The sequence below is a fragment of the Rhinoraja longicauda genome, chromosome 5 (genome assembly GCF_053455715.1).
Source record: "Rhinoraja longicauda isolate Sanriku21f chromosome 5, sRhiLon1.1, whole genome shotgun sequence".
In the NCBI taxonomy this organism is placed as follows: domain Eukaryota; kingdom Metazoa; phylum Chordata; class Chondrichthyes; order Rajiformes; family Arhynchobatidae; genus Rhinoraja; species Rhinoraja longicauda.
Genome location: NC_135957.1, coordinates 57,626,518 through 57,639,225, shown reverse-complemented (window position 1 = coordinate 57,639,225; position 12,708 = coordinate 57,626,518). Strand labels below are relative to the sequence as shown.

Here is a 12,708-nt window from a genome sequence, read left to right as displayed (position 1 = left end):
ACTGTGGGTGGTCCGAGTGGCAGGGAGTGGAGAGTGTGCAGAAGCAGTCTGTGCGGGAAACACCTCCACCTCGTGTTCTACATGACCAGTTCTCAAGGAGAGTATAAGTTCCAGGGCGCAACGAACAACAAGCGGAGGTTTGCCGAGCGGGGATGTCCCCACGCTCACCAGCCCCCTTGAAGGGACACTTATTGTGAAGGGACGGCTGGAGGCTTCGGCCACAAAACCCCAGAGGTGTGCAGCTCTCTCCATCACCGTCCGGCCACCCAGGGGACCTCCCTCCGCCTGCGGGGGCAGCGCTCCGACTGGAGGCGGACACACCCCAGACGTTGAAGAGGTGTGGGGGGTAAAGGACAGACAAGCCCTGAGCTGAGCCGTTCCCGTCTGCAAGGCAGCTGTCCTGGGAGTCTGCTGCTGGCCATGGCGCATCAACAGAGCATCTTTGTGACACTGGGCGCCGCTCCCGGCCGGCGCCCACGCAAAAAGGGCAAACATTTCAAAGCAAAGGCTGACTGACTACTGTGACCAGGAGCAACGGCGTGCTGGCTGTTCATTATCAGACAACACCGACCGAGAGGACACTCTTATGGTAACACAGCCTCCTACAGCCAGGGCAGGAACGTGAAGCGCGGATGTAGGAGCAGGGGAGCGTGTGTTTGTTAACAAGATGGGGATTAACATTGCAAGTGTGTGTGTGTGAAGAGGCGTTTGTTTTGACTCCTGGAGCTCTAAACCATTAACAACGTTTCATTTCTATTATTTTGTTAATTGGTGGAATGTTTATTTTAACTTACCAGCTTTAAAGCTGGTTACTATTTAACTCACATCAGCAATATTGGCCATTAGAAATTTGAAGCAAAACGTCACAGTACTGGAAGCAAGGTCAGGCAGTGTCTGTGAAGGTACAGGATTAATTTCTCACCCTTCTGGAAACTGCATTTTAATGCCAACGTTTCACTTTTGGTTTTGCTCATTTTCTGTTAGTCAGAGAGTGAAACAGTGTGGAAACAAGCCCTTTGGCCCAACTTGCCCACACCGGCCAACAATGTCCCAGCTACACTAGTCCAACTTGCCTGCATTTGGTCCATATCCCTCCAAACCTGTCCTATCCATGTACCTGTCTAACTGTTTCTGAAACGAGGGGATAGTTCCAGCCTCAACTACCTCCTCTGGCAGCTTGTTCCACACACCCACCACCATTTGTGTGAAAAAGTTACCCCTCAGATTCCTATTAAATCTTTTCCACTTCACCTTGAACCTATGTTGTCCGGTTCTCGATTCCCCTACTCTGGGCAAAAGACTCTGTGCATTTACCCGATCTATTCCTCTCATGATTTTGTATACATCTATAAGAACTCCCCTCATCTTCCTCTGCTCCATGGAATAGAAACCCAGCCTACTCAACCTCCCCCTATAGCTCACACCCTCTGGTCCTGGCAACATCCTCGTAAATCTTTTCTGAAGCTTTTCAAGCTTGACAATATCTTTCCATTATCTTATCAAATATGTAACGGCCTTTTACATTGATGTCCCTCCCCCACAACCCTGATGTTGGGAAGGCCACATTTGGAATATTGTGTTCAGTTTTGGCTGAAGAAATGATGTTGCTAAGCTGGAAAGAGTGCAGAGAAGATTTACGAGGATGTTCCCACGACTTGATGGCCTGAGCTATCCGGGGAGGTTGGACAGTCTTGGATTTAATCCTTGGAGCGCAGGAGGATGAAGATGATCTTTTTCAAGGTGTATTAAATCATGAAGGCAATAGATAGGGTGAATGCACATAGTCTTTTACTGAGAGTATGTGAATCGAGAACCATTGGACACAGGTTTAAGGTGAGAGGGAAAGATTTAATAGGAAGCCGAGGGACAATTTTTTCACACAGAGGGTGGTATATAGATATATATATATATATATATGTGTATGTATGGAATGAGCTGCCAGAGGAAATAGCTGAGGCAGGTACTATAACAACATGGACAAGGATGGTTTCAAGAGATTTGGGCAGGTGGACTAGTGTAGATGGGACATCATGGACAAGTTGGGCCAAAGATCCTGTTTCCACGCTGTATGACATAGCTGTTTGGTTGGCTGTTTATATGAGGGCTGGGATTAGATAGGCATGGTTAAATATTAACAGCCTTTTTCCTCAATTCAGGTCATTAGACAATTAATTTATTTAGCAGAAGGAACCTTTTTTGCTCTCTGGAGAAGGTGTATTTGATGGAGCAATGAAATATGTTGAATATGTTGATGAGGGGTAAATGTGAATTATGCAAGACTACGAATACACTTTTTTTCAGAGGTTTGAATAGATAATATCAAATTGTCGAGGGAACTGTGATTCTATCCGGAAAGGGAGAACCAGATGACTAATTTCTGCTCAAAGTACCCCCTCTTTGTTGAGTTGCAAAAGCAAATACATGAGCTCCTGTTTGTGTGCAAAAATAATGGGAATTTTCTAGCTTTGGATGGGGTGTGTTGAATATATATTTCTTTGTATTTAAACATTTTTGTTCTAATCCAGCCACCACTTATCCCAGCTGCAGCTCGTAAGCTAAAAACATGACAGGTGAATTGACTGCTGTGCAGTCCAGGAGATTTCTGGAGGCGGGGGACAGTTTGATGTCGGTGGAACGCCAGGGTGAAGCGGGAGCCATGCTGCCACGCATGGGCTCCACCTCGGACTGGGAGGCGTGCTCTGAGATACTCCCTTCGCCCCATCACGGACGGTAAGATAGAGCGCAGGTCTCTCTCTCTTTTACACTTCCTTCCACTGGTCCCATTGACATCCGAAGGAATCTCGGGCTGATGGGTGCAGCGTGTGCAGGTCCACAGCTTTTCAATCCCAATGACCTCTGGAGAGCTCAGTCAGTAGAACCTGCAGGTCTAAGTTTCCCAATGCCTATGGAACGACTGGATGGACTTTTCCACTCAGTGTAATTTAATACTATGTGGGTATTAAACAGTGTTGTCACAGAACAACATCATGAGATTTTGGAAGTTGCTCCATTTGCTAATTAATTGCTTAGCAAGACTGTGGCAATTAAAGTCTAGTAATTAAAAGCTCTTAATTAAATAATTAATAATGAACACCCATCCTGTTTGCTGCATAGAAAGTAGAATATTTTCAATATGGTGTTCACTTTATCTAAGTTTCTGAATTACTTTGAATTTTTTTTTTTTAAAAGAAGACAGATTTTGAATAGTTTTTAATTTCACTTATAATTGCTTACTTCTCTTTTTCCTTCTGCTGATCGTCTGATCTGATATTGATTTATCCTCCTCCTTAATTATCTCTCTAGGTTATTTCTCAAATTTCACGGTTAAAGGGAAAACATTTTGTTCCTTCCTATTGTAATCTCCACTGTGGTGATGTTAACTTGTACAAAGGAATGTTTATGCCCTGATGCTGGGAGGACTGACCTCCAACAAAATCAACCAATTTCTTTAGTCCGCTGAACAAAGTGACTTCATCACTGAAGGGCATTCCCCTTGATGCCATTGACTTCAGTTCTATTTGTACTTCTAGATGCTACACTTTAAATGCTGCCTTGACATCAAGGACAGACACTCTTGCACACTTCAGATATTCAGAACTTTGAACCATTATAAGACCAAAGCTGCTTTAAGGTTTGGAGCTAATTGATCACTTTAAATGTAACCAAGTGTTGGTGTGAAGATTATTGGAGAGCACTTATGGGCAGCACGGGAGTGTAGCTGGGGAGCTGCTGCCTCACAGAGCTGGACTATGTGAAGGTGGAAATTGGCAGCTAAAGCAAATATATTTTTGAGTTCTGTGGGAGAGTAGGGAGCAGCAACAGTGTAGCGAACAATGTTGAAAGAGGAGGCCTGAAATGGGACTGAAAGAAGTACGCACCCCACTAGAGGGCAGGCATCCATGTGAGTTTCCCTAGCTGTATATTTGATCTAAAGAAAGTGAGTGGAGTTGAAGGAAAAGTTCAGAGGTAGAATGAAATCTACCATGTGAGTGTGCAGGCACTCTCCGACTTATGCAATGGGCGACTTATGTAAACTCACACTAATGTAAACAAGTTTGGCAGTTTGTAATTTCCACAGCACTACGATTACTCAAGTTTACATCGAAAACAAGCCGGCAAAGGCAGCGGTGCTTGTCCAGAAGGCCACCCGCCACAGAAAATGCCCCAATGCCAAGGCGGAACACAAGCCGTCAATGGGTGTGGTGCTTATCCCGAAGGCCTCACGCCATAGTAAGTGCCCCGGATGCAGCTGGACACCTCTAAGACAAATAATACTCTCAGTGACGGACACAAAGGGCTGGAGTAACTCAGTGGGTCAGGCAGGATCTCTGGAGGACATGGACAGGCAAGGTTTTGGTTCAAGAGCCTTCTTCAGACTTGGTTATCTCTGGCAGGGAGTGGGGATGGTGATTGCGACTTATGTAAAATATAACTTGTGTAAGGGTTCACAGAACATCACCCTCGTGCCTGGAGGTGAACTGATTTTTCAAGGAAGAAGCAGTGGACTGTCATACCAGCCAGTTCTGGGATGAGGGTGCAGAGAAAATATTTTTCACAATGTTGATGTTTGGATCAAGAATTAAGACCAGAACTGGACCAAATAGTCCCTTGAGCCTGTTATGACATTGAATCATCCGATCTTTGATTATAACTCCCGTTTTCTGACTAATTCCTATAATATTTGAATATTCTCACTAACTCAGCATCTATAGATTTTCTGAGGAAAAGTATTTTCAAAGATTTCCTGCTCACTGATAGAAACTTCTCATCTTGTTTCTAAGTGGATATCTCAATAATGACCTCAGCATTAGGTTTCAGTGAGATCAGCTGGGATTTTTCTGAACACCATAAATGCTTAGTCTCTTCAAACATCAGTCATATGACAACTTCTTCATCATAGGAATTAATCAAGGTTTCAAGGTCAGTTTATTGTCACATGCACCAATTAAGGTACAGTGAAATTCGATTTGCCATACAGCCATACTAAAAAAAGCACCAAGACACACAACTACATTAGAAGTTAACATAAACATCCACCACAGTGGATTCCCTACATTCCTCACTGTGATGGAAGGCAATGAAGTCCAATTTTCTTCCTCTTTATTCTCCTGCGGTCAGGGCAGTCGAACCATCCATAGTCGGGGCGAACAAAGCTCCCACAGCCGGCAATCGAAGCTACCGCGTCAGGGCGGTCGAAGCTCCTGCGGCTTGGAGCTCCCGAAGTCAGTCGCTAAACAGAGACCGTGAGGTCCATGATGATAAAGTCCGCAGGCTCCCGCGATTGGAGTACCAAAGTCGATCCCCGACAGGGATCACAAGCTCCAGGATGGTGAGTCCGCAGGCTCCCATGGCTGGAACTCCCGAAGTCGGTCTCCAGCAAAGGCCCCCAACTCCTCGATGTTAGGCCGCAGTGTGGACAGAGCTACGATAGGGAAAAAAATATAATCTCCATCGAGGTAAGAGATTTAAAAAAGTTTCCCTCGCATAAAACAAGCTAAAGAACACTAAAACATACATTTAACACATACTATCAAACAACAAAGAAGGAAGGGACAGACAGACTTGGCGAGGCAGCCATTGCTGGCACCACCCGGTGTATCTCTGTAATACAGTGAATCTCCAAAGATATGTGTACTTCTTTAAAGAGGGCAAAACTACACACAGTGCTCCATAAATATCTATTTGTTTGGTTATGATTTGTGAATTCTATAAGGGTGAATCATGGGATGCACTCTGGTCTTTTTCAGGTTGTGAGCATTAAGTCCATGATAATGTTTTACCCTCAAACCTGCAAGCCTATAGTGTGTGCACCAATCATTGGGTGGCAACGTCAAAGTGCCTTGTGGAAATGTAAAATTCTCTGACACTCCTCGCAGCTAGATTTCACAATAATTTCATCAGCTTTCTGAAAATCTTTAATCCATAGAAAGTCAAAAGACATAAGACGAAAGTTTGAAAAAAAAGGTTGTGGTATTCAATATGGCACTGAAGATCTTATCACAGGATCCACTTGACTGCTTGATTTCCTTTATCATTTTACACTATATTATAGAATTATCATTGAGTCACTGAGTTATGCAGCATGGAATTATGCCCTTTGACCTAACTTGTCCTTGCCCACTCATTTACTTACCTGACGGTCCCATTTGCTTACATTTGGCCCATATCCCTCTCAAATATTCCCATCTATGTACCTGTCCAAATGTCAGTTAAACGTTGTTATTGAATCCATTTTACCCCTTACTCCGTCAGCTCATTCCATATACACACCACCCCTCGGATCCTTCCTGAGATTTTCTCCTCTCACCGTAAACCTAAGCCGCCAAGTTTTGGACTCCCCGATCAATCAGGGAAAGACTATGACCATTCACCTTATCTATATCCCTGATCTTTTTGTGGTATATACCTCTTTAAGTCACCCCTCAGCTTTCTACCCTCCAAGGAAAAAGCACCAGCCTATCCAGGCTCTGCCTTTTACTTAAGCTCTGCACTCATGATAACATCCCTGTGAATCTTTTTTTGCACCCTTTCCAGCTTACTGACATCATTCCTATAGATGAATGTGTGATATGGGTAATAACCCTGAGATGACAACCCTTGAGGTCTTCTTGTTAAATTGCTACCCTTCTCCCAAAATTCTATTTGTATGATACTTCCAACTTATGTCATTGGCATCATAATGGATGAAGGACTCTGGTTGCTTTTCCTGCCCTCTCAGAATCCCCTGTGACTGCTCAGAGATATTCTTGACCATGGCACCATTTTGGAGTCTTGCTTGCCGCCATAGAAATACCTCTATCAAGAGCCCCTTATCACAATTGCTCACCTAGACTTAGCTCCACCCAGCTGTTCAACAGAGCCAGATGTGATGCCACCGTTCTAGCAGCTATTACTATTTGTCCCATGCAAAAAGGAGTTTGCACTCGCATTGAATAAGTCTGCTAGTGGTTGCAGATTCCTCAAGTGCTTCACTTGGAGTCATGCAAGCATATTGGTCAACATATTGAATACGCAGTGAGTTTTCTTATGCTACTTGTGTTCTGATTCGCCAGTTGAGCTTTTGTATTTAATCACAATATATTTTCATTTATTTTACGTCAATTGACAATATGATATTTTTATAACAATTTTCTAAAAAGTAATTAATTAAAGCAATTTGAACCCCCCTCCCCCCAAAAAATATGAATATTATCTTGATTTTTATAACCGTTTTCTCAGGAATATTAATTATAGTGATTATTCGTAAAATGACTGAAATAAGCCATAAAAAATTCTAATTATAGGTCTTTTTTTCCTCTCGCCATTTTGTGTATGATTAAAAAATGTCATTGTTAATGTTATTGTTTCATGCCCTTTTGTTTTAATTACCTTATTAACTGGAATTATTTGATACACAGGCAACTTAGAAGATGCAATGGGAGTCACTGCCTGACGATTACCAATGTGCCTATTGATGTCTATGTAACCATGGGAAGACCTTCAAACTTACAGTGCGGACAGGCTTCCTAACGATTCATCGCATCAGTACCCGTGATTCAGTTTCAGCAGCTGAAATCTTGACGTTGGTGCCAGACGCCGAAGGTCTTCATTTCTTTGTTGCGTCTGAAAAGTTGTTTCATAACTGGTGATTCCCATTTGAGGTTGCTAGTCTATTTGTGACAGTAAAACGTCTGATGACAAATTAACTTCAGACTTATTATTTCTGCAGTTATTGAACAATTCAGTAACTGTTTCAAGTTAAGACAATGGGCAGATTCCAGACTGCACATTGTGCTGTCATAATTCTGGAATAAAGAGGGGTCGTATAGTTACTCTCACTGACCTCACTTTAACTTGCTGGGAGGTGGGTTTGTTAATCCCACCAATTATCTCTAGTTACAAAGTGTTGGGGATCCTTTGTAAACTCTTTGTTATAGTAGCTAGAAGATTTGTTGCAGGATTTGGCATTACAATAGGAATAAATTCTGGTTAACCCCTTGAACATTGCCCTGTTGAAGGGCGGCACGGTGGCGCAGCGGTAGAGTTGCTGTCTTACAGCGCTTGCAGCGCCGGAGACCCGGGTTTGATCCCGACTACAGGTGCTGTGTGTTTGGAGTTTGTACGTTCTCCCCGTGACCTGTGTGGGTTTTCTTCCAGATCTTTGGTTTCCTCCCACACTCCAAAGACGTACAGGTTTGTAGGTTAATTGGCTTAGTGTATGTGTAAATTGTCCCTAGTCTGTATGGGATAGTGTTAATATGTGGGGATCGCTGGTCGGCTCGGACTCGGTGGGCTGATCGGCCTGTTTCCGCGCTGTATCTCTAAACTTTAACTAAAAGGATTCGGCCACTTTGCATCAATTACACCATCTGGTCCTAATCAGGAAATTGTGGCAGCGAATGGGACCCAGAGTCACAGTCAGAGTGTCATACACTAAAAATCAAAACTAAATGGGAAATTAGAGAGGATATTGCGGGAACCCTAGTTGAAATTTATAAGTTGTCCTAAAATACAGCAGAGGTGCTGGAAGACTGGAGGGTGGCAAATGTTGTGCCCCTTTTCAAGAAGGGCTGCAGGAAAATTCTGGGAACTGTAGGCCGGTGAGCTTAACATCTATAGTTGGAAAGTTACCAGAGAGTTTTCTGAGGGATAGGTTATACATGCATTTGGATGGGCAAGGGCTGATTAGGGATGGTCAGCATGGTTTTGTACTTGGGAGGCCGTGTCTCACAAATCTGATTTTTTTTGAAGACCACCAGAAAAGTCAATGAGGGCAGAGCTGAAGATTTGGGTACATGGATTTCAGTAAGGCATTCGACAAGGTTCCGCATTGTAGGCTGCTCTTGCATGGGATCCAAAGAGAGATAACTGAATTGATAGCAAATTGGCTTCATGGAAGGAAGCAGAGGGTGATGGTGGAAGATTGCTTCTCAGACTGGAAGCCTGTAACTGGAGGTGTGTCTGAGGGTTTGATCCTGGGCTCATTACTGTTTGTCATCTACATTTATGATTTGGATGAGAACATGCAGGGCAAGATTAGCAAGTTTGCTGATGATACAAAAATGAATGGTTTTGCAGATAGTGAAGATGGTTGTGAAAGATTGCAGCAGGATCTTGGTGGATTGGCCAGGTGAGCTGAGGAATGGTTGATGGAATTTAATACAGAGAAGTGTGAGGTGTTGCATTTTGGGACTTCGAACAAGGGCAGGACCTACACAGTGGATGGTAGGCCTCTGAGGAGTCTCGTAGAGCAGAGGGATCGATGAGTGCAGGTTCCTTGAAGGTCGAGTCGCAGGTAGATAAGGTGGTCGAAAAGGCTTTTGGCACATTGGCAATCAGTACTAAGTATAGAAGTTGGGAGGTCATGTTGTAGTTCTATAAGACGTTGGTGAGACTGCATTTAGAATATTTTGTTCAGTTCTGGCCACCATGTTATAGGAAAGATATTGTCAAGCTTGAAAGGGTTTAGAAAAGATTTATGAGGATGTTGCCAGGACCAGAGGGTGTGAGCTATAGGGAGAGGCTGAGTAGGTTGGGTCTCTATTCCTTGGAGCGCAGGAGGATGTGGGGTGATCTTATAGAAGTGTACAAAGTCATGAGAGGAATAGATCGGGTAGATGCACAGTCTCTTGCCCAGAGTAGGGAAATCGAGGACCAGAGGACATAGGTTCAAGGTGAAGGGGAAAAGATTTAGTAGGAATCCGAGGGGTTACTTTTTTCACACAGAGGGTGGTGGGTGTTTGGAACAAGCTGTCAGAAGAGGTAGTTGAGACTGGGACGATCCCATCGTTTAAGAAGCAGTTGGACAAGGTACATGGATAGGACAGGTTTGGAGAGTTATGGACCAGGCACAGGCAGGTGGGACTAGTGCAGTGGGACATGTTGGCTGGTGTGGGCAAGTTGGGCCAAAGGGCCTGTTTCCACACTGTATCACTCTATGACTCTATAAACAAGTCATGTGGAATGGTCTTTGTTTTAATCCTACCGAGCCCAATTTCCTTGGTTCCTTTTTCAGTACATCAATGACTTTCGGCGAAGACCTTTGACACATTGGCCTTCATCAGTCATAGTATTGAGTATAGAAGTTGAGAGGATAGGTTACAGTTGTACAAGACGATGACATTTGGAGTATTGTATTCAGTTTTGATCACCCTGCTAAAGGGTAGATGTTCTTAAGCTGGAAATAGTGCAGAGAAGATTTACGAGCATATCTCCATGACCTGAGGGACTGAGCTAGCACCTTAGAGTCGGAGCTCATACACTAAAACGGACTCTTCGGCCCAACTTCTCAGACATGCATTAGATTTAGCCAGCGGTGATCAAGTGAATCCTATTGTGAATAGGTGTACTGGTACACTTAAGAAGGCAATCAGAAGGCCAGAAAGAGAATTTGAAATGGACTTGGCAGTCAAGGAAAAGGAAAATCTCATGAGATTCTACCAGTATATTAATCCTATCCCCCTCTTGATTCTATCCACCTCTAGAAGATCAACCCTCAGTCTCCCATACGCCAAGGAATAAAATCCTAACTTTCCTGACCTATCCCTGTAGCTCAGGCATTCAAATCATGGCAATATCCTTGTAATTCGTCTCTGCACTCTTTCCAGCTTAACAACATCCACCCTTAGGTGGGGTGACCAAATCTGAACACAATACGCCAAATGTGGCCTCGTCATTGTCGTGTAAACATAGGATCATAGAAAAATAAGTGCAGGAGTAGGCCATTTGAGCCAGGACTGCCATTCAATATGATCAAAGCTAATCATCTAAAATCAGTACCCCGTTCCGGCTGTTTCCCCATATCCCTTGATTCATTTAGCCCTAAGAGCTAAATGTAACTTTTCTCTTGAAAACATCTAGTGAATTGGCCTCCACTGCCTTCTGTGAATTCCACTGACTGAGAATTCCACAGATTCACAACTCTCTGGGTGAAAATGTTTTTCCTCATCTCAGTCCTAAATGGCCTATCCCTTATTCTTAAACTGTGACCCCTGGTTCAGGGCTCCCCCAAAATCGGGAACATTTTTCCTGCATCTCTCTCCCTCCTTTCTTAAAAAGTGGAGTAACATTGGCTACCTTCCAGTCCACAGGAACTGATCCAGAGTCGAGAGAACATTGGAAAATGATTACCAATGCATCCACGATTTCTAGGGCCACCTCCTTGAGTACTCTGGCATGCAGACCATCAGGCCCTGGGGATTTATCTGCCTTCAAGGCCCTGGGGATTTATCTGCCTTCAGTACAACTGTAACATATCATCTCAACCTCTATACTCAATACTATGACTGAAGGCCAATGTGCCTAAAGTCTTCACCGAAAGTCATTTATGTACTGAAAAAGGAATCAAGGAAATTGAGCTGGGTAGGATTAAAACAAAGACCATTGCACATAACTCGTAGCTTGGGCTCATTTAGTTTAGTTTTGTAGTTTCGAGAAACTATAATGCGGAAACAGGCCTTCCAGCCTATTTGTCCATGCTGACCGGGGCGCAGTGCTGCTGGAGCTCACCGGAGCGCCGCTCTGGCACCTCTGTAAAAAAAAAAAGCCAAAATAAACAGTGGGGAGTTTCAACTAGCGGGGAATTTAACAGTTGCCACTCCGGCACCTGTGACGGCTCAAATTAGCACTGCAACACTGGCGCTGACTAGTGATCCCTGTACAATAGCACTATCCTACGCACAAGGGACAATTTACCATTTTTACCAAAGCCAATTCATCTTCAAACCTGTATGTCTTTGTAGTGTGGGAGGAAACTGGAGCACCCAGGGAAAACCCATGCCGTCATGGGGTGAAGGTACAAACTCCGTACAGCCAGCACCCATAATTATGATCGAATCCGGGTCTCTGACGATGTAAGGCAGCAACTCTACCACTGTGTCGCCCCCTTGTAAGTGTCATAGCTACAAATTTGATTTGAGAGAAGTGGGTGGAGTTGAAGTTGTTCAACGTGACAACGGTTTCAGCGAGGTGAATAAGTGTGTTGGTGGGGGGGATCTGGTTGTGCCTCTGCTACCCAATAGATTTCCCAGTGCAAATGGTGGGAAATTCAGCCAGTTTTGTGTTTCATTATTGCAGTGTGTGCAGAATTCTGCAGGGAAACGCACCCAGGAAAGAGCTGGCAGAGCTTAGCCAGCAAGTTCATAGCCACTGGAGAAGTCCAGCAGTTGGTGGCACCTGCGCCAAGAAAGCTCGTATTTCTCAGCATTTTCTGCTGAATTAGCCAGAAGGTAGAAGGTTCAAGAACACTTTAAAAATCCCTTTGAGTAGCTTGTTGCACTATGTTTACAAGTGAAATCCTGACAATGAAAAAACGTTGCTCACTAGATTTTACAATTTATGAGATCAGTTGCTAATAGCTTCACTGGCAGCAATTTAAAGCAAAACTAATGTTTATATATTTCCCAAGTACCCATAAATATTTTCAGTTTTGGTGGAAAGTTGGCCGTATTGAACAGAATTGAAGGTCAATAACACTCAATAGGTTGTCTCTACTATTTTAAGATAAAATTGCCTTTTCCTAAAGGATCATATAAAATTATTTTGGATATTTATATGTGTATTTGTTTCCTCTAGTCTGTGTCCCTTAACATGAACTGCACAACTTTGTTCTGTTCAGCCAGTGTGCTATCTCTCATTATGATAGTTGCACTCCCAGTTGCAATGTGATTGCCAAGCTTTTAATTGCATCACTATTGAAAATGCAAAAGTATACACTGCAAGTAAAAATAT

General features: G+C 43.6%; 1 protein-coding gene across 4 annotated transcripts in view; it reads left to right on the top strand.

The window, feature by feature from the left end:
- The first annotated feature begins 347 nt into the window (after positions 1 to 347).
- Positions 348 to 12,708, top strand: part of LOC144593671 (protein FAM229B-like) — a 79,099-nt gene continuing 66,738 nt past the window's right edge. The window contains exons 1-3 of one of the 4 annotated variants that reach the window (XR_013547280.1): positions 348 to 589; positions 2,542 to 2,730; positions 7,398 to 7,581. Coding sequence is in view for 1 of the 4 variants with exons in the window: in XM_078399610.1 (XP_078255736.1) it covers positions 2,564 to 2,730; positions 7,398 to 7,509 (279 nt within the window). In the remaining 3 variants the exon portion in view is untranslated. Of the gene's footprint in view, positions 590 to 817; positions 903 to 2,525; positions 2,731 to 7,397; positions 7,648 to 12,708 lie in introns of those variants that run through there. The other 3 variants (XR_013547278.1, XM_078399610.1, XR_013547279.1) reach the window with 3 other exon arrangements.